The sequence below is a fragment of the Rhineura floridana genome, chromosome 9 (genome assembly GCF_030035675.1).
Source record: "Rhineura floridana isolate rRhiFlo1 chromosome 9, rRhiFlo1.hap2, whole genome shotgun sequence".
Taxonomy (NCBI): domain Eukaryota; kingdom Metazoa; phylum Chordata; class Lepidosauria; order Squamata; family Rhineuridae; genus Rhineura; species Rhineura floridana.
This window is the reverse complement of record NC_084488.1, coordinates 80,401,589-80,424,849: the sequence shown is the minus strand read 5'-3', so window position 1 is coordinate 80,424,849 and position 23,261 is coordinate 80,401,589. Positions and strand designations below refer to the sequence as shown.

Below are 23,261 nucleotides of genomic sequence, written 5' to 3'. Positions count from 1 at the left end.
GGCAGAGAACGGTGTACAGAAGGTCCCAGGTTCAACCCCCCACATTTTGGGTGGGGCTGAGAAAGACCTTTGCCTCAAATCCCGGACAGCTGCTGCCAGTCAGTGTAGCTTTCCTCAGCCTTGGTGTCGTCTAGATGTTTTGGACTACAAGTTCCATCAGCATGGCTCTGGGAGTCTGTTCAGCTGGCAAGTGGGTTACAAATGCTCTAAACAAATAATCATTTACACCCTGTTCACAGCTTTGTTGGCACACCATCATCATAATGGATAGCAGAACACATATTTTCTGTGAGATGATCCATCTTGCTTTTTTTGCCTAATCAATATCTAGGTTCTTTAGTGGCAGCCATCCTAGCCACTGATGAAGATTCAGGAGTGAATGGAGAAATCACGTACACTGTGAGTGAAGATGATGGAGATGGAACATTTTTCCTGAACCCAGTCACTGGAGTTTTTAACTTAACTTGTATGTTGGACTATGAAGTGCAGCAATATTACATTCTTTCAGTTCATGCAGAAGATGGAGGTGGACAATCCACCACTGTCAGGGTTTATTTCAACATACTGGACGTAAATGATAATGCGCCAGAGTTCAGCATGGCATCATACAGCACATCTTTGATGGAGAACCTACCTCTAGGATCTATTATCCTTATTTTCAATGTTACTGATGCAGATGACGGTATGTATTTTCTCATATATGAATGTGTATGTGTATTTTGGAGTATATTTGTGCATTTACGTTTGTACTTATTACTGTGTGAGAATATACATTTTGAGAATATTATCTTTCATAAGGGGGTAAAGAATACTAATTATCATCAAGTTATAAATAAATATATTATAAAACTTATAATAAACATCAGCCTTAATCTAGAATAGTAGCATCTGAAATGAATATTGAATACTTTTGTTTTCCTGACCTAGTGACTAGTAGGTGAAGGTAGGACTCAGTCTGCAATTCTATAAGCACTTACCTGTGAGTAACTCCTACTGAAATCAATGGGTCTTACGTCTGAGAAGATATGTCTAGGATTGCACTGTCAGTCTGTGTATTCATTAACAAAAACCTAGTGAGGTCACTTTCCATTCCTTATAAAAAAAGATACCCTATAAATTTCTCTGTCTTTCAATATATGTCTCATATACTGTATATTTATATAGTATTGGATTTGAGACTTACTTTGTCAGCTCACATGTGTTACTATCATATGATATGTATGATTAAAAATGTTTCATTAGAGCATGTACTATAATATATTCACTAATAGGCAAAAAACCTTGCCGTTTAAGAATGTACCTATAGCCCACAGATATTTCTATCAAACTTAAAAAGCAGGGAAACTGAGCAGCTATAGTGAATTAACCAGAGGAGCAAGAGACCTGACCTCCTCTCTGAGATATTGTACTGCCCTACAAATGTGTAAAAATGCAAACACAGTTTGGGTTGGTGTTTTACAATCTAATTCACTTCCTGTGTAGCTTGGAGGAATTTGGTAACATGTGTCTCTGAGCATATGGTGTGTGGTGGCAACACCTGCCATCTCCAAAGATGGAGAATTACATTTTTGTATGTTTGTTGGTGTTCTTCTTACTTTGCTTCTTTTCTGTGTTACTACTGTTTCTGCAGAGAATCTAACCTAAAACATTATGTTTCTCTCGTTATTCATCCTAGAAACCTGTGTCAAATTTATTTTTATTAATTTCAAAGCCTTTTTATTGGTCAATGCCATATGATGGTGGAGACAGCCTTTTGTATTTCAAACTGGAGGTTATGCTCTATTTCTATTTTGGGCGCATTAACAGTTGAATCTGAAACTGCAGTTTGATGTAAAATCAGACTGATTACAATATGTTGCTACTTAAGCAATGACTCTTGCTGTTGGAACAAAAAACTTGGCCTGTCCAAGATGCATGTATTCAGCCTGCTATGCTTAAACTACTCCACATAAGGAAAGGTGGGCATGGTCAATTAAAGACATAGAGCACCCCTAGAATTTTGCTAGAATATATTTCACCTCCTACTGTTTTATCTTGTGTAAACTGAGACACTCCTCATGACCATTGAAAACAATTCTGCAGCAGTCAGTGCCATTATTCCACAATTGTTTTTGGAGCACTTTTTTAGTGTTGCAAAGTGTTGCAGTACTTCACATATTCACAGAAACAGAAGGAAAGGAAAATGATTTACTATAGGAAACTTTACTAAAATGGCAAAGTAAATCAAACATATCTAAAGTGACTATATCAACTGTTTTAATATTGCTGCTTCCTGCGTGCTAAAACAAGATCAGCACAGCACATGTCTTGTTTCTGTTATTTGGGCAGATTGCAGGTGTTGCCACCACTCACCACATGCTCAGAGGCACATATTACCAAATTCTTCCAAGCTACACAGGAAGTAGATTGGACTGTAAAGACCAAACCAAATTGTGTTTGCATTCTGACAAATTTGTAGGGCAGTGCAATATCTCAGAGAGGAGGTCAGGTCTCCTGCTCCCCTGGTGCAATCACTATAGCTGTCCAATTTTCTTGCTTTTTAAAGTTTGATAGAAATACATGTGGGCTATAGGTACATTCTTAAACTGCAAGGGGTTTTTTTGCCTATTGGTGAATTTCTCTGCTTTTTAATCTGGGAGGTAGGAAATGGAATCCTGTGCAAGTTTGCTGAGAATGAATTAACCATTTGCATGCTTATTGAGTTCAGTGGGATTTACTCCCCGACAATCATGCATAGGATAGGTGAAACTGATCACAGGGGATGGGGAGGAGAGGAGGGGGAGGGGAGAAGGCAGGAGGGGGAGGAGGAGGGCAGGTTTGACCATTTGCAAGTTTATTGAGTTCAGTGGGATTTATTTCCATGTAATCATGATTAGTATTAGTAAAACTGACCATGGGGAGGGAGGCCTAGAGTGGGTAGGGTAGGAGAAAAAAGGAAGCAGGGAGGGGAGGAAGAAGGGAGGAGGAAGGGAGAGGAGAAGGGAAGGTGGGGAAAGACAGGTGTGATCATTTGCATGCTTATTGAGTTCAATGGGATTTACTCCCATGCAATCATGCTTAGGATAGGTAAAACTGATTGAGAGGGAGGCTAAGGGCAGAGGGGAGGGAAAGAAGGAGGAGGGGGAAGGAGGGGACTGGAAGAGGATGGGGAGGGGAAGGTAGGTGTGAAGGAAGGGGAGGGAAGGGGCAAGAGGGAGGGGATAGGAGGGAGGAGGAGGGGAGGGCAGGCTTCACCATTTGCATGCTTTCTGAGTTCAATGGGATTTACTCTTGTGCAAGCATGCTTAGGAAAAATGAAACTGACTGGGGGAGGGGCAGGGAGGGGAGGAGGAGGGCAAGAATGGGAGATGGAGGGGAGGAGATTGGGTGGATGGGCACTGGGCACAGGGGAAGCCCCTTTCCTTTCCAAAAGGAAAACATTGTGAACAGTATAATTCTTTGTCATGGATTCCCCCACTTTTTATTCTACAGCAAGCACATGTAGCCTCCCACCCAAATTTAAACCAAAGCTGTCCCTGGCCACATCCACACCAGACCTTTATTTAACTTTGGACAGTAATGGCTTCTCCCAAAGAATCCTGGGAAGTGTAGTTAGTGAAGGGTGCTGAGAGCTGCTAGGAGATGCCCTGTTCCCCTCAAAGAGCTTCAATCAGTGGACTGTTAAACCAGTCTGGCCACTGGAGCTCTTTCAGTCTCCTCTCAGCACCCTTCACAAAATACACTTCCCAGGATTCTTTGGGGAAAGCCCTGTATGATGACCTTTGTTGGGAGAGAGACAGGGGGAGTGTGACTCTGTTGATTCTCCTTGATCTCTCAGCGGCTTTCGATACCATCGACCATGGTATCCTTCTGGGAAGACTGGCTGAGTTGGGAGTGGGAGGTACTGCATTGCGGTGGTTCCGCTCCTACTTGGCAGGTCGCCTCCAGAAGGTGGTGCTTGGGGAACATTACTGGGCACCCTGGACTCTCCAGTATGGGGTTCCACAGGGGTCATTCTGTCCCCCATGCTGTTCAGCATCTACATGAAACCGTTGGGTGCGGTCATCTGGAGCTATGGAGTGCATTGCCATCAGTATGCTGATGACACGCAGCTCTATTTCTCCTTTTCATCTTCTTCAGGTGAGGCTGTCAATGTGCTGAACCGTTGCCTGGCTGTGACAATGGACTGGATGAGGGCTAATAAACTGAGGCTCAATCCAGACAAGACTGAGATACTGCTTGTGGGTGGTTCTTCTGACCGGATGGTGGATGTCCAACCTGTTCTGGATGGGGTTGCACTCCCCCTGAAGGAGCAGGTTCATAGCTTGGGGGTTCTCCTAGAACCATCTCTGTCACTTGAGGCTCAGGTAGCCTCGGTGGTACGGAGTGCCTTCTACCAACTTCAGTTGGTGGCCCAACTACGTCCCTATCTGGACAGGGATAAGCTGGCTTCAGTTGTCCATGCTCTGGTAACCTCCAAATTAGATTACTTCAATGCACTCTATGTGGGGCTGCCTTTGAAGACGGTTCGGAAACTGCAGCTTGTGCAAAATGCAGTGGCCAGATTGGTAACAGGGACCAGACGGTCCAAACATATAAAACCGATTCTGGCCCGCTTGCATTGGCTGCCTGTATGTTTCCAAGCTCAATTCAAGGTACTGGTTTTGACCTATAAAGCCTTACATGGCTTCGGACCACAATACCTGATGGAACGCCTCTCCCGATACGAACCCACCCGTACACTATGTTCAAGATCAAAGGCCCTCCTCCGGGTGACTACTCCAAGGGAAGCTCAGAGGGTGGCAACAAGGGAGAGGGCCTTCTTAGTGGTGGCCCCCAAATTATGGAATGATCTTTATGACGAGGTGCGCCTGGCACCAACACTGTTATCTTTTCGGCGCCAGGTCAAAACTTTCCTCTTCTCCCAGGCATTTTAGCATGTGTTTTAAATTGTTTTTATATTGTTTTAAATTTTTAAATTGTGTTTTAAATTGTTTTTAAAATATATGTTTTAAATTGTATATTTGTTTTAATGTTTTTGATTGCTGTAAACCGCCCAGAGAGCTTCGGCTATGGGGTGGTATACAAGTGCAATAAATAAATAAATAAATGAGTGTCTAAAGTGAAATAAAGGTCTGGTGTGTGTGGCCCCCTGATTAGCCAAGCCCAACAGCAGTGAGTATGGCTGTTAGAACACTTACAGTTGGTTCTCACTGCCTGGCCTTACCATTGAGTCCAATGCTAAATTCCTTAAATGAATTAAAAATCAGCCAGGCATTTTTTAAACTTTTAAACTACAGAGGATGAAGGTCAGAGTATGGGGCAAGGTCAGTAATAGGATTACATGTACTCTGTGAACATGGCTGATTTTTAATTAATTTCAACCAATTATGAGCTCTGACTGAAAAAAGTCCAAAAGGGGTCTTTTCTCTCTCTGTCTTTTTACATTTTGAACTCTCAGTGCTCTCTGACTGTTTTGTGTATTGCCATGAACATTGAGAGGCTTGTTAAGGAAGTGTTTCTGAGTTCAGGACTGTACATTTTGTAAGGTTTTGTTTTGAAATGAGCTTATGAGAAGCATCAGAATAGCATGGGTGTATTTTCAGTTTAACATTGCAGAATGCGAAAAATCCATGCTGGCTATCGTATACAGCCACTCTTGCTACAGATCATATAACAATATTGCATTCTTTCTCCAGATAGGACAAGGATTATCAGTTCCCTCTAATTTCAGTCTTTAATATTGACAAGATGATATATCATATTATATAAAATATATTATATTAAAGATCTAGTATTGAAATCCTTGACTTAATTTCATTCCATTGATTTCAGTGGAATGTAAGTGCAGCTCATTTGGTAAATATAATTGGCACTATGTTTTTCTGCACATTGGTCAAAAGCATTGAATTGCCTTTTGCACGACTCAACAAATTCCTGAGAGGAGGAAAAAACCAACTGTGCTTTGAAACTTAATATCCTTAAGACATTGTCTACATGTTCCAAAACTGAATATAGAAACAACAGATTACCAGAATTCTGGCAAATTTCCTGTTTTACTACAGTATAAACAATGATGAAGATGGAAGGAGAGTTCAGATGCTAAATATCCATTGTCACTTTCCTGTTTAAGGCACTCTCTGAAAACATGATTTTAGGATTTTTAAAAAATACAGTGGCAGTATATAAACAAAATGAACATGAAATAGAACAAATTATAGCTTTCAAATCTTGAACAAATAATATTTCTTATTGTTGTTTTCCACTTTAAAGTTTAACTGCAAAGCAGAATTGAAACCTAACAATGCACACACACATTGTATGCCTATGACCAGGAGGTGATGCCCAAATATGAAAAAAAATGCTTATCAGGAAAGTCATATCAGTCAATTTAGAAATGTAATTTTGCAATAATTGAAAGAACGCTGCATATTGTCTTGGATTTTAAAATTCAGTTTAGTTTTAGATTTAATCTGATGTAAATATATGAAACTGCCTTATACTGAGTCAGACCACTGGTCTATCTATCTCAGCAGTGTATGTTCTGATTGGCAGGAGCTCTTCAAGCAGAATTCATCTCCAATCCTGCTGGTTAAGGTAGTTTAACTGGGAATTCTGAGGACAGAACCTGGGTCAAAGCTTGTGCTCTGACACTGAGCTACATCACTCCAAAGTTGTGGGTCTAAATGTTATACCACTACCTCCAGTTCATCTCCCTCCCTCCATTACTTTCAACTAGGGATGGACAGATATGTCAGATTCAGTTCTTTTAGTTTATCATTTTCCCAATATTTTTATGTATGGTTTATTAGGTTTTCAATCTTAAATACAGTTCTTCACATTTCTGCAGGAAATAGCAAATAGCATTTTTTTAAAAAAATCTGAAAATATATTAGAATTTTAGCATGAATTTCTCCTAATAAACACATTTTTGAATGCAGTTTGACTAGCATGCACATCTGATTTGTCTCATTTGTGACTCTCCAGCCCAATGCATACTTTAGATTTCCTCTGTCTTGATCTGCCACACTAGTGCTCCCCTTTCCCTGTAACCATAACACACAGCTAGGGGTGAAACTGTCTCGTTTCAGTCACTTGCATATGTTTTCACCCATAATTCTCTTTCATTCCATTTGTGCCTTAATCTGGGATTTTTTTAAAAAGAAAACTCTTTTATTACATATTTATTTATTTAAAAAAACTCTTTAATTACATATTTAAATTTGCAATTATACAAATTTAAATGTGTAAATTCTCTCAACATATATATTTAAATGTGCATCCACCCTTCAAAATACTACTTAAGGGTGACATTCAGTGTTGTGTGAGTGGACTTCTGCTAGCAGAACAGGACTTCCCCTTCCTCTCCTCTTACATGCAGCTCCCTGTGTAATAACAAAATCTTCACCATTGGGTTTGGGGACCCTTTAGAAACATTTTGAGTGAGCACAGGGGGGCTTTGGGCAGGAGTGGTAGAAGGGAAATGCATATTTTGATGAATTTAAACTGCCAAAAACTGCATCACAATTTTTGGAGAGCATAAAAAAGAGCCCTACTAGATCAGACAAAGACCCATCTCGTCCATCATTTTGTTCTTACAAAAGCCCAAAGCAGAGCATGACTTCAATGGCATTCTACCACTAATGTTCTCCAAAAATATTTATTTATTTATTTATTATTTGATATATATCCCGCCCTTCCTCCCAGCAGGAGCCCTGGGTGGCAAACAGAAGCACTAAAAACACTTTAAAACATCATAAAAACAGACTTTAAAATACATTAAAACAAAACATTTAAAACATTTTTTAAAAGGGTTAAAAAGATCTTTAAAAAGGGTTAAAACATTATTTAAAAAAACATATTAACAAGCAATTCTATCACAGATGCAGACTGGGATGGGTCTCAACTTAAAAGGCTTGTTGAAAGAGGAAAGGCTTCAAAAGGCGCCAAAAAGATAGCAGAGATGATGCCTGCCCAATATTCAAGGGGAGGGAATTCCACAGGGTAGGTGCTGCCACATTAAAGGTCCGTTTCTTATTGTGCAGAATGAGCCTCCTGATAAGATGGTATCTGCAGGAGGCCCTCACCTGCAGAGTGCAGTGATCGACTGGGTATATAAGGGGTAAGATGGTCTTTCAGGTATCCTAGTCCTAAGCTGTATAGGGCTTTGTACACCAAAACGAGAACCTTGAACTTGACTTGGTAGCAATAGCTTTAAGAGGCATACTGCCTCAGATCCTGAAGGTGATATAATCACGTCTAGTAGCCCACTATTCTTCCATGAATTTGTCTGTTCCCCTTGTAAAGCCATCTAAGTTGGTGACCATTTTCATGCCTCATGGCAGCAAATTCCACAGTTGAATGAATGAACGAAACTTTATTTTTACCCCACCCTTTTTCCAAACTGGAACTCAGGGCAGCTTACAAATAAAACTACATGTAGTTAAAAACATACACAAATATACAATTAAGATACAATTAAACTATACGCAACCTTACAACCATGAAAGAGGCACTTAAAATACTAAAAAACAATTTAAAATAATACAAATAACAGCATAAAACAATAAACAAACCTTGTAGAACCCAATCCTAAACACCTTCTATCTCAAATTTTGTGCTGTGTGAAAAAAATAATTTCATCTGTCCTGAATCTTCCAATGTTCAGCTTCGTTGGATTCCAATTGTTGTAAACTGCTCAGAGAACTTTAGCTATGGGGCGGTATACAAATGTAATAATAATAATAATAATAATAATAATAATAATAATTGGATGACTCTTGATTCTAGTGTTACAAGAGAGAGGGAAATATAATACGTGGTGGATAGCTTAGACCAGATCCACAAATTTGTCTCTGGTGTGCACATCAGGCAATTTCACATACAAATTTGCAAAACATTGTTAGTTAAGCATCCCTACATAATGTCCATTTTCATCTTGTTCTTTAATTTCTCCAGAATACCTTTTCTGTTTAAAATATATATTGCCTCAGTTTCCTGTGTCCTCTGTTCTTTCTTCGAGCCACATTTTCCATCTACCCTTTTGTTTAGGTTCTTTTTTCTCGGCCATTGGCTCCCCTCTCAATGTTCTGCCATCCCCTGTACAAAAATCTAATCCCAGACAAATTGACAACTTCCTTTTCCCTCACAGAAGTTGGACTGCAAACTGTTTTAAGTTCCCTGAGGAACTGAACATTTCAAGCTATCACATCAGCCTGGCTAATCAGTGTCAGACTTCACTGCCACAAGTCCAATTCAGTATAGATTCTGAAATGGTCTTCCATGGAGTTTATTTTTTTTCCTGTTTAAATCAATGGAAAAATTGCTGCCAGCTAATAAATTACCACTTGATAAATATGGTATTTTTTCATGTTCAATTTCTGGCTTACATACACTTCTGTGGCATATCATAGCATTTTTTATCTGTAAAGAGCCGTGCTGAAGTGTAAGGTAAATATTGGACCAAGCATGTATTTATGTCTGGCATAAAAGGTATGCAGAATATTATTTAATACATCATTTTTATATACACTAAAATGATATAGCATCTTTCTAGCTTTAGAACAATAAATAGCTGAGATTGATGCATTACATATTATAGGGCTTAATTTATTCCCCAAGAACCTCAGATTGCTACTGAGAAGTGTTAGCACAAAGAATAAAGCAGTTGACGGTATCAATACCTAATATCAGGTTTTACAAAAAGTGAAAAAAGAGAATGTTTAGGAAGGGCAAGATGGAAAATAAAATCCATTAAATGCAAACCTCAACCTTTATGACCAATTAGTCAGATAAAATTTCCACATTATTTATTTAGTGCTGTAAGGCCTCTGCCATTAATGGAGAGACATGAGAAAGTAATAGAGGTTGGTTTGACTTTATAATGAATAATACAAACAGAATGAGTTCTGGGTATTTAAACTGTCACCATATATTTTCCTGATGTATAGCATGCTTTGAGTTGCTTACCAGCTTTTGGTGCAATGTTGTGCTGACTTAGGCTGCTTAAATCCCACTGAAGTCAGAATGTATGATATTTTGGGGCATAAATGAGATATGTAGACATCTAAGAAACACAGGAAGCTTGCCTTAAACTGAGTTAGACAACTGGTTCATGTAACTCAGTATTGGCTCACCAGGGGTCTGGGACCAGACCTCTGAGATGCACACCAATCTTAGCCCGCCAGGGATTTCAGTGAAACCATGCCCACCTGTCAATCAGCTGATGTGGGTGGGTGATGTCACCTGATGGGTGGGTTTGATGGACACAGTCAATCCCTGCTGTTTGAATTGAATCTGTCAACCACCCATCAGCCAAGGGGCAGGAAGTTCAATCCTGCTTGGTCACTGTCTCCCCCTACCCCTACTGGCCAACTTTGTCGCAAAGTTGGCAAGCGGGGGGGGGGAGAGATAAAGACCTGGCCCACCAAGCCAAAAGGTCTCCCCAACCCTGGGCTACAATGACTCTATGGTTTTATATATTTATATACCACTTCAACTGGAAGGGAATTCCAAAAAATTGGGCCCTCAATACTGAAAGCACGGGTCCTGGTGGATAAAAGATGGGCATTTGAGAACTCCAACAGTGACTCCCCTGAAGACCTTAGTGACTGAGCAGTGATATAAGGGATCAGGCAGTCCCTGAAGTATCCTGGACCTGAGTTGTCAAGTGCCTTGTAAATTAATACAAGAACTTTCATCCTGGCTCAGTAGCATATTGGCAGCCAGTGCAAGCTTTTGAGCACTGGAGATATTGGCTGGCAATTGTCTGTCCCCATCAACAGTCTAGCCACAGTGTTTTGCACTTTTGCACAGTGTTTTGGACCAGTGTTTTGGACCAGTGTTTTGGACCAGGCTCAAGGATAGCCCCACATTGCAATAATTGAGTGTTGAGGTTACCAATCCTTGAATTGCCATGGTCTATCCCTGTCCAAGAACAGCTGTAGTTGGTTATCAGCCGTAGCTGGTAAAAGGCAGCCCTAACTACTGAGGCTATCTAAGTGTCAGTGACAAAGAAGGGTCCAGAAGCACTCCTAAACTCTGAACCTGTTATTTCAGAGAGAGTGCACCTCTATCCAGAACAGGCAACAGGCCAATCTCCTAGATACAAGAAGCTCCATACCACAGTGCCTCTGTCTTCCCAGGGTTCAAGCTCAACTTACTGGCCCTCATCCACTCCACCATTGCACCCAGACAATCATCCAGGTCATGCATATTATCAGAAATGTATATCATTATTTATAGGTATTTACTTATTTGTAGATGTCATATTTGCCATATTTCAACAGCATATGGACATTGAATAATATGTTCATAAGGCATCCCCTTCCTACCAGAATATCAACAGAATTGGGTCAAAATTATAATTTGTTGAAAGCTGACTTGATGGCCCAATCTGTATCTAAATACATAATATCCCAATCAGTTTGTTATTCTTTCTCCATAATCTTTCCATATCCCCTCTGGTTTTCTTCTGTTTCTTGTTCCTGTTGTTTTGTGCTTTAACATACAGGTATCAAAGGATCCGAATACTGTATCCTGAAATATGCTAGTAGGGCTATATAGACCAGTGTGAAAGGGCCTCAGCTCAGTGAAGGAGTATCTGCTTTGCATGCAGAACATCCCGGGTTCAGTCCCTGGCATCTTCAGATAGGGATGGGAGAGAACCCTAGCTGAAACCCAGGAGAGCCACTGCCAGTCAGTGCAGGCAGTACTGAGCTAGATGGATCAATGGTCCGAATCAGTGTAAGTCAGCTTCCTGTTCCTATCTATGTCAAAAGTGAAATATTTGGGGAGGACAGGTTGAAAAAACTTTTCAGACGTTTTCTTCTGCTGCAAGCTGGAAATCCCTTTCACTTGGCTATACTTGCTAAGTTATTGTTCATTGATTTTTAATTGTATGTGCTTAATTTTAATATGGCCTTAGCTGGAAAGCAAATCATTATGGAAACGGTATCATTGTTAGCAGTCAAACAGGCAAAAAATACCCCTATAGGAACCTAGGAAGCTGCCTTGTACTGAGTCAGATCATCAGTCCATCTAGCTTAGTATTTTCTGCACTGACTGGCAGCAGCCCTACAAGGTTTCAGATGGGAGTCTGTTCCCAGCGACACCTAGAGATACCAGAGATTGAATCTGGAACCTTCTGCACACAAAGCAGATACTCTGCCTCTATGCAATAACTTTTCCAAGACCTTCAACCCTCCTGTCTACAAATGCAAGTTCAGAAATCTCTCCTTGTGAGTCAATTGGCAATTGGTCATTAGACACAAGAGCTTAAACTAATAATTTAGGTAAATGTTCTGAATTAATTTATATAGCAGATCCAGTTAAAATCTCTATGAGTCCTATGACCGAGAATTCTATCACAGAACCTCAATAGGTGAGTCCAATTATCATTGTAGAAACTCTTTATTATTTGTTGGACGGTTCTTCTACATCTAAGCAGTATTTGTTAACTAGGCAGCTGGCTTAAAATTTGTTTTCAGATATTTTCCAGGTAAGCCCACTTTTGCTAATATTTAGCCCAATTTTAACTGCTATCTTTTTGTTAATAGAAACTGGTAATCTCATCACAGCCCCAGCCACTCCAAAGCAAAACCTGGATATACTGAGTTACCAGATACAAAATCTTGCTCAGAGAGATTGCCAAGATGATAAACCAACTACTTCTTGTCTTTTAAAATAATGTTTTGTCTGTTCCAAATGGCCTAGTTAATAAACCTGTAACAACTGCCCCTGGAGTAATAACCTTCTAGCTGCATGCTTGTAGACTCTGCTTTCAGATGTTGCACTGAACTTACTGATGTTGGGCTAGGGCCACCACGCATAATCCCATTTTCTCCTCCACATGTTCCATATAAGCAGTGGTAACGATTGGAAGATTATGCAATGTTCAGGATATCTAAATTGGTTCATGTTACTTAGGACAACAGTGGTTAAAACTCTCTCCTTAATTATTCATTTTTCAGGTTCTAACTCACAATTGTCCTACAGCATTACTTCTGGAGATAGCCAAGGCCAATTTAATATTGACAAAAATGGAGAGCTAAGCATCAGGCAGCCATTGGACCGTGAAAGCCAATCTTTCTACAGCCTTGTTGTTCAAGTCCATGATATGGCTACTGTTCCAGCCTCCAGATATACAAGCACAGCACAAGTATCTATCATTCTGCTTGATGTGAATGATAACCCTCCAAGTTTTATCTCTCCTAAGCTGACCTACATCCCAGAGAACACAGCTATTGACACCATTGTATTCAAAGCCCAAGCAACTGACCCAGACAGTGGTCCAAATAGCTACATTGAATATAATCTACTTAATGCTTTGGGAAACAAATTTCGTGTTGGTACTATTGATGGAGAAGTAAGGCTCACTGGAGGACTTGACAGAGAAACAGTTTCTAATTACACCTTGACTGTAATTGCTGTGGACAAAGGGCAACCGTCTCTTTCTTCATCTACTGATGTTGTTGTGATAGTCCTTGACATCAATGATAATAATCCTGCCTTTGCTCAAGAATTATACAAAGTTGAGATTGCAGAAAATATTCTAACAGGGACAGATGTGGTTCAGGTGTTTGCTGCAGATGGCGATGAGGGTTCCAATGGGCAAGTTCGCTATGCCATCATCAGTGGAAATACTAATAATGATTTTCGGATTGACTCTGTCACAGGAGTAATAACAGTAGCTAAATCTTTGGACAGAGAGAAAAAGCCTTCCTATGCATTAACAGTTCAGTCAGCTGATCGTGGAAGCAACCCAAGGATTGATACCACTACAGTCAGCATTATTCTAATGGATGTAAATGATTATATTCCTACATTTGAGTTGTCTCCCTATTCTGTAAATGTACCAGAAAATTTGGAAACCTTACCAAAGGTCATTCTTCAGGTTAGTATATTTCAAAATGTACACACAACATTTTAGACTGAGTACAATGTAGACTGAATACTTGCTTTTTTCTACATAGTCCACACACAGTCTAGATCTACTGCATATTTTTGCCTGTGAAAAGTGCTTCTTGAGAAACTAGTTTCATTCTGAAAATGAAAGCTCATTGCAGATTAATTCTGCATTACCCCAAAGTGTGTCCATTTGAAAACAGATGAAAATGAAAGTAGGCAAACCCAGCAATGGGGCTTGTGTGTATTCATATCTGCTTAGTGACATTGTGGGTGGGTGTATACCAAGATCACAACCACCACTCCCTTCTTAATTCAGCTGGGGCATGTGCAGGGAGGAAAAGGCATGGATAACCTAATCAAGGGGAGGGTTTTCCAACACATATCAAGTAACCACACCTACTCTTGTGAATGGTAGGATCTAGAGTCAATCTAGATTGAAAGCAGCATGCTGAGGACACACATGAATGATTCTGGATTGAGGAAAACTACATTTTTGCACTACAAATGGGTTAGTGTGCAGGCATCCATAGTCATAATCAAAGTCATCTGCTCTGAGTATGATTAATGTTGGAAACCACCCCAAATTTTATATTATATTGAACATAAATGTTCTATACAGTTAAGTGTATAGTGGCTTGAAGGGCTTTTATACACATAAAACTCTGTGATAGCTATAGCGCTTGACAGTTCATTACAAAAAGACTACCACTTCCCTTCTTTTCAAATCCTCTCAATTGTTCTTCTTTTCTTTGCTTTTTTCTCCATTTTTGTTTGGGAATAAGGTATTGCTGTCGTTACTGAAGTGTTATAAAATCTTTTTAATACAGATGCATGTCTAACCTTTGTTGCCTAAATCAGGGAGGCTACAGTCAGATTTTTGTTGGCAGCAGCAGCTGAGTGGGGGAAGAAAAGTAATTGGTATCTTTTAAGAGATTAGTTAAAGGTGTACCAGATCCTTCTGTTGTGTTAATTTCAGTAGATGTGTTTGCTCTGTCAAGCCCAAGGCCACTTTTCCTTATGTTCATGAGAAATAATAGTATGTCAAATAAGGCACATTAGGCAGAGATTTTCTATTATATTGTGTTTCATTACTTTTATAGGTTGTAGCAAGGGACGATGATCAAGGCCCAAATAGCAAATTGACCTATCTTCTTATTGGCGGAAATGAAGATGGAGCCTTTACACTCTCAGCCAGTGGGGAGCTCCACCTTGTGCAGAGTTTGGACCGAGAAAAAAAGGAGCAATATATCATGCTTATAACAGCAGCAGATTCAGGTAAGCCAAATGAATTATTTATCCAAGCTGTAGAACCTTATTTCAGTATCAAGAAGATATATTCTTCTATTTAAAGAAGTGATGAAATAGAAAACTAAGGCTGCAATCCAGTACATACTTACCTGGGAGTAAGTCCCATTGAATCCAATGGAGCTTTCTTCTGAGTAGACATGTATTGGATTGCATTGTAAGTGTTCCTTTCTATTCAGGATGAAGGTGAATAGTATCATGATTCCAATGAAGCCAATTAGAAACATTAAGACTGCAATCCTATACACTTACCTGGGACAATGCCTCAGTGAACTCAATGGGACTTGGGTGTATTAGATTGCCCTGTAAAAGATCTATGCTTTCAGATCTGAACTTAATGGTTTAACTTTAACTTTCATTGTGCTTGTTCTATTGGTTTGTTATCTCTGTCATCCCCTCACTCGTTTCTCTGCCAATGTTGGTACTAGTCATTTATCTTTGTTTTTTCCAAGGCTGGATCTATTGGCTGAAGAACAGAAATAATGCAAATTGAAATAAGATAGAAATAGAGGGTGGTATTCAATGCTAATCTACTCAGAGTAGACCCATTGCAGTTTATACACATGACTAACCTAGGTTCATTAGTTCCAATTGGTCTGATTAGGGCTTAATTGAACACAACCCAAAGTGTAGAAGGTTGCAGCCTTGTTAGCAATGTGAAGATTGTCATATGTTTTACTGGCAACAACTATCAGTTACATGTCTTATGTCCTCCCTATTATATATTTTTTCCTCCTAGCATTTGCATTGGGGAGCCCTAGGCAGTGGTATGGTAACTTTAGTTTTCTGGACTGTGTGCAAAGAGAGAAGGGGAAGGAGTTGCAGTAGCAATGTTGGAACATAGTAGTTACAGTGTTGGAACATAGGAAGCTGCCTTATCTGGAGTCCGATGATTGTCCCATCTATTATTTATTAAATTTGTATCTCACCCTTGCTCCCAAAGGAGCCCAGTTCAGTACTGTCTGCACTGGCTAGCAGTGGCTGTCCAGGATTTTAGGAAGGAGTCTTTCCCAGCTTTCCCTTGAGATGGCAGGGATTGAGCCTAGGATATTCTACATATGCAAACTATGTGCTCTACCATTGCACTAGGGACACTGAGTCATAGCAAACTAAGGATGGACAAGAAAATTTGATTCAGTTCACCTTTAAAACAATTTTTTAAATTGTTTATAATTTTTTTAAAATTGTGTTTTTAAATTTTTTTGTGTGTTTTAAAATTTGTATATTTGTTTTTAATGTCTTTAATTGCTGTAAACCGCCCAGAGAGCTTTGGCTATGGGGCGTTATATAAATAAATAAATACAGGCAAATTTATCAAATTCACTCTTTCCGAAACAACATGAGAACCGAAATACAACCTTCCTTCAAAATTTGCACTTATCCAAATTTTGTGATGTAGTTCTCCAGCTAAGCAAATGTTTACCAAAAAACCCATATATTAGGGGAATGTGGGCGTTAAAATAAATATTATGAGAAATTGCTTGCAAAAATGTGTACATTAGTCAATACTACATAAAAATATGTTTATTAGGAGAAATTCACCCTGAAATGCTGAAGAGGATTTTCTTTTCTTTTCTTTTTTTAAAAAAAATCAAATTGCTGCAGAAATGTGGAGAACCGAATTTAAGATTGGAAAAATGAGAAATTGAGAGAATTGAAATTGACAGATCCTTCCATCCCTATTGCAAACACAGAGATCTGGCTATATGCCTAACTACTCTATTCCATCTTGTGACCACCTAGAGATTTTCTATTTACTATTTTCCCATGGTCAGGTGAATTTAACCAGTTTAACCCTTTCTAACATAGAACGTGATCTGCTTCATATATGCAGCAGCAGCAGCATCCAGTGTAAACAGGCTCTGTCTAAAAAGTTAGGATTCGGAGTGGCTTCTCAAGTGTACCATGGATGTGAGAGAAATTTGGTCTGGTCTGGATTTTAATGTGAACCTGTCTAATTTGCACTTTTTGAAACAAATTTGAACTAAAACACGTTTATCTGTTGGATCTGTGTTTAGTCTAAACCTTCTCCTGAGTCCCAGTGGAGATGAACTGGCACTAGAGTAGCCTGGTGAAAAAGAAGACAGTTGGGTAGAGGGGATTTCAGCATGCATGACATGCTAGACATGCTGTATTTCCCTCTTCTGTGCAATTATTAAAGAGGCAAGAGCCCTATCTCCATGATCAAAATCTGCTCATATGGAGCTCCACCTATGTTGTGGTTTGAGCAGACATCCAGATGGGTAGGGTGAACATATGTGAGCTGATACTGGAAAGTACTCGTAGGCCGTATCTGCACCATACATTTAAAGTAGTATAATAATATCATACCACTTTAAGAGTCATTGCTTCCCTCAAAGGATTCTGGGAACTGTAATTTGTTAAGGGTGCTGAGAGTTGTTAAGGAACCCCCAATATCTTTCACTGAGCTATAGTTTCCAGAGTGTTTTAACAATCCTTCTTCCCAGGGAACTCTGGGAATTGTAGATCTGGGAAGGGAATAAGGGTCTCCTAACAACCCTCAGCACTCTTAACAAACTACATTTCCTAGAATTCTTGAGGGGAAGCCATGATTATTTTAAATGGTATAATACTACTTTAGATGTATGATGCAGATGGGGCCATAGACATTTCCCAGTGATTGTAGTTTCTGTTGAAATTGTTTCCAGTTCACACAAAAGTTCACAATACTAAAATGAACAGAATCTTACTGAAATAACTATAATCAGTATCATTCTGAAATTGTTTGGGGAGGGCATGTTGGCCAAATTATATAGTTTGCCAGATTAATGGGAAAGAAAGACAGAGGAGCTACCCATATGTAAGCCACTGTGTCTCAAATAAGCTACAATGAGGATCCCCATTTGTTGTGCATAGTAACCCTTTAAAATATTTATGTACAGCCTGCTAAGCATCACTCCTGTTTTTAAGCTTGTGTCATTCACACAGTTTTCAACCAAGATAACATGACAGAATTTCTCTGTAGCAAGCAAAGTGAAGCACGCCAAAACCATGAAAAATGCTCCTTGTCAAAAATTATACTCATCTGTACAATCTCTGAAAATAAATCATGCAGTAGATATTACCTCATGGGCTTTGGTTTGGCTTTTATTACCTGTGGATAAAATGCTGTTTGGTTATTTTCAACAGTGCCGTTCGTTATATAGAAACCAGATTTTTGAATGGACATGTTGTGTGTGTGTTTCTAAATAGAGCACCATATGAAGGGAAGGGCAAAGTTTTAGTTGACTCATTATTTCCTTTCTCTGGGTGCATCCATGATATAGTAGTATACGCATAGTCCACATGTGAGCTGGAGATAAATGTTTCATGTTGACTCCTTCATCTAGTTTTTAATATTGTTTTGCTCTGCTCATTGTTCTCTTTTCAATAAATAAACAAACTCGGTATAATGGCAGACATGGAAGCAAATATGTTTCCTGCATGTGTGTGTGTTATGCTGCAACCTCATGGCAGCCATTTTGTGACTGGCACCTCACAGCACTTTCTCAAAAATTCAAAAAGTGCTCCCTTGTCCAAAAAGGTTTGTGATGCCTCATCTATATTATCTTGTCTGTCTTTTTGAGAAAGTGACGTGAGGTGTTAGTCACAAAATGGCTGCCATGAGGTTGTAGCATAACACAAAATGGCTGCCATTGGGGGGGCATGACATAAAAATATGGCTGCCATGGGGCATGACAAAATTAGAGCACAGTCACTGCTGCTGCCCCTTCCTTCTCTGGGACAGCTTCATGCTTGCCCTGAGAAGTCACCTATGTCCTGCTGGTCCTGATTGTGGAAATCACTCAGTACGGATTTTCCACACACATACAAACGCAATGATACCATTGCTGTCTAATAACAACAGGAAGCATTTCCCTGTATCAGGAAAAATACACAAGGTGGCCACACCATTCTTGCTCTGTCTCTCTCATAGAACACACACACACCCTCTTCCCTGCCTCCCTCCCCCCCCCACAGAGCACACGTACATCTCTCCCTCTGCCCAAGTGCATCTTTCTCAGTCACACACGCACACGCACACACACAGAGAGAGAGAGGGAGAGAGAGAGGGAGAGAGAGAGGGAGAGAGAGAGGGGGAGGGGGAGGGAGAGAGAGAGGGGGAGGGGGAGGGAGAGGGAGGGAGAGGGAGAGGGAGAGGGAGGGAGAGGGAGGGAGAGGGAGAGGGGGAGAGGGAGAGGGAGAGGGGGAGAGAGGAAGAGAGAGAGAGGAAGAGAGAGAGAAGCCCCTCCACGGGTTAAGGAAGTGCCTGCCATTTCCAAAACAGAAATCATCCTCCCCCAAATTACAACTATTAAAAATTAAAAAATACAAGAAGGCCACTAATCTATTACCCACGGGCTCTGGATTGGTGATCCCAGATGTAGATTCTAGACAGACAGATGATACAGATATCAGAACTGATGTGTGGTGGAATGGAGCTGCCCTCATAACACTGACATCACTGCTGCTTACCTGGGCAGGGCTGGGCTGGGGCCGCAGTGATGTCTGGAATGCACGGGTACACTGGGGGAAGTGCTGGATCTCTTTGTAGCACCCACTTAGTCTTCTGATGTAAATTGCTTTAACTGATTTTAATATTGTATTATTATTTTGTTGTAACCTACCTTGGGACCTTTTGGTGAAGGCTATGTTAGAAATCCAATAAGTAAATAAGAAATAAATAAACCACGTGGCCCCACCTCTCCATCACCCTTCCTGAACCAGTAAGCAGTGGGGATGCCGATGTTGGAGGGTGGTTCTGCCGCACCAGATGTGCCACTTCTGATATCTATAGCATCTGTCTGAGTACACCTATACACATACATGCATACACACACATACACACATATATACATCCAGGAAACTTATTTGCTGTTTACCATTGCACCAAATTTGTGTATAGGGTGACTCCACTGTTCTGCCCCACGACACATGCTGCTGCTGATAGATATGGTATCTCTACACATATGAAGCTCCAAAGGTTGACTGGCTACATCTTGCTTTTGGAGAAGCAAAACTGAGGACTTCTAAACACCAGGCTACTGAGTATGGTAGATATACTAAGATGTTGGATATTGTTGTGTGAAGTGTGGAGAGCTCATGTAGAACTTCATCAGCACTGAATGTTAGCAAACTTCTGCAAACCCACAAATCAAGGGGAGTTCTGTGTGTCCTCTTGCCCCTCATATAACTGCTTCTGAAAGTAGCTGTTATTCCTATGTGGGTTGGCTGTTGACCTATGGGGTCCCGCAGGGTTCCATTCTGTCTCCCATGCTCTTTAATATCTATATTAAACTCCTGGGAGAGGTCATCTGGATATTTGGACTTCATTGTCATCAATATGCTGAAGACACATAACTCTATCTCCCCCTACCACCTTATTGCAGGGAGAGAATGCTCATCCTAAACCAGTGCCTCGAGGCTGTGGATGTGGGCTAACAAATGGAAACTTAATCAAGACAAGTCGGAAGTGTTGCTGGTCAAGGGGAAGACTGCACCTGATCTGGACAGGATTGCACTCCCCTTGAAGGAGCAGGTTTGCAGTTTGGGAGTACTCCTGGATCCTGCCCTGCTACTTGAATATCAGGTGGCTGAGGTAGCCAGGAGTGCTTTTGGCTGGTTCAAACTGATCTACCAACTGCACCCATTCCTGGAAGCAGTTGACCACAGTGACATGTGCACTGATGGCATCGAGGCTTGATTACTGTAATGCACTCTACATGGGGCTGCCTTTGAAAAAGGTTTGGAAATTGCAGTTGGTTCAAAATGCAGCAGCCAGAATGTTAACTGGATTGTGGAGCAGGGAGCATATCACCCCTGTGTTTTATCAACTCCACTGGTTCCCAATTTGTTTCTGGGCCCAGTTCAAAGTGCTGGTTCTGACCTTTAAAGCCCTAAATGGCCTTGGACCAATGTACCTAAAGGACCACTTACACCCATATGTACCTGCCCGTGATTTAAGATCATCTGCCTCTGGTCTCCTATGTGTGCCTGGAATGAAAGATGTCAAACTGGTACGCACATGGGAGAGAGTCTTTTCAGCCACTGCCCCCGAGCACTGGAATACCCTACCCCAAGAAGCCTGCTCTGTTCCCTCTGTGATGGTTTTCCGGAGACTTCTGAAAACCATCCTGTTCTGGAGAGCCTTTGGGAGGGACTGTAGGAAGAGCCTGTAACTGATTTTATTTTCCCCCACCTTTTTTTTAGTTTTTAGTTTTTACCTCTTTAATCCCTTTTAATATCACTCCCCTATATTTCTTAATTGTATTTTATGTATTTTTATCTGTTTTAATGTTCTTGTGATTTTATTGGGCATGATTTTATTGTGAGCCACCCTGAGTGCCCTATTATAGGGTAGAAGGGTGGGATAGAAATATTTTAAATAAATAAAAATTGTGCAGGAGCCCTTGCAGATCAACTGTTGACATATCCACAACTGCTGGCTGATTGCAGAGTTCCTTTTGGCCTAACTGAGATACTATTTATCATGTTCATTTTTCTACGTCCATCTTATCTCACACACTTGAAAGCTATATAGGCCACTGCCTACGGGTGTCCCTTAAGCATTCCAGCTGTGTCTGTTTTGCAGTGATGGCCCCAGGGGATTATTGCATGCTTTCTTGCATTCAGGGATCACATCCAACTCCCCCCCCAATTCAGTCAACAGGAAAACACAAGGAGTTAAAAGTACAGTGACAACTATAGTTTATTCCTTTTGGAGATTGGGTGGTATATACTGAGTGCTAGGGATGGGGGGATTTGATTCAGTTCACATTTAAAAGTGAACCTATCAAGTTTGCACTTTCCAAAACAATGCATAAACTGAAATACAGCGATCCTTTGAAATTTGCAGTTCTCTGAATTTTGCAGTATAGTTCTCCAGCCAAGTAATGTGTACAAAAATGCATATACTGGGGTAAAGTGCAAATATAAATTCATGTATTAGTATAATAACATCCAAAAATGCATTATATTATGGAAAATCGTTTTGCAAAAATTTGGATATTAGGCAAAATTGCATACAAACATGCATATATTAGGAGAAATTTGCACAAAAATGCTGATGAATTTTCATGAGGACCTTTTTTATTGGGAAAGTGATGTGAAATGTAGAGATATAAAGTTGAGATTGGAAAACTGAGAGGTCTTGAAACAGACAGATTTGTCCCTCCCTTCTCACAAAATATACAGGACTGCAATATAAAGGAGGTCAAGTACTTTTTCTCTTGCCCCTCCTTCTCTCACCAACCTCCATTTTCTTTTATTTCCAGTGATCAATATTAGTGTATCTGATGATTTGTTCTCATGGCATGGTCTGCTTATGGTCACTGCACCAAAAAAGTTTATCCCTTGCTATGTTTGGGAATGGTTATGAGTCACCAACAGAACATGCAGGATCCAGTTTTTCCACACAACATTTAATGAGTTTTGTTGCTGGGTAGGGAGGGGAAACCTGTGGCCTTCCAGCTATTTTCATACTACAGCTCCCATCATTCCTGGCCATTGGCTGTGCTGGCTGGGACTGATAGGAGTTGGAGTCCAACAAGAAGAAGCTGAACTGAGGGCAAAACTTCATGTGGATTTTCTCACATAGTTTGCTCTTATGTAAGTACTTTTTGTTCAACAAATAGGCAGAAAAGGGTGGGGGTAGAGCTGTACTAAACGATGACCATGGCACGGGGTGAGGGTTTTTAATCCTTTGGCTCCAGCTTAACTGAATGGAATACCCCCCATATTTGTGTACCTGGTGCAAGTGGGACTGATTTTGTTTGGGACCATAGCAGAGCCCCAATCCCCTACTCCCAAGCCATGGTTGTTATCTAACTCACCCCTCCCCACTGGCTATTTGTCCAATAAGAAACCTGCTACATAATGCCAAACTAGCTGATAAAAGTCATGTCTAGTGTTTTTCTGGCTAGAATGGATACGACATGATAGTATTTCCTTGGCTCGTGGCTGCTGAGATAGTGGTTCATGTAGGCCCTTAATCTGAGGTCCAATCATTCACAGCACAAATATGCTCTGAAATCCATGAGGATGGAAAGTCAGCCTTTTTGTTAGTTCAC

At 40.4% G+C, this 23,261-nt stretch overlaps 1 protein-coding gene across 1 annotated transcript in view; it reads left to right on the top strand.

Moving 5' to 3' along the window:
- FAT4 (FAT atypical cadherin 4) overlaps positions 1–23,261 on the top strand; it is a 212,107-nt gene that overhangs the window by 108,305 nt on the left and 80,541 nt on the right. The window contains exons 4-6 of the mRNA XM_061585097.1: positions 332–682; positions 12,951–13,873; positions 14,988–15,162. Of these exons, the coding sequence (XP_061441081.1) occupies positions 332–682; positions 12,951–13,873; positions 14,988–15,162 (1,449 nt within the window). The remainder of the gene's footprint in view (positions 1–331; positions 683–12,950; positions 13,874–14,987; positions 15,163–23,261) is intronic.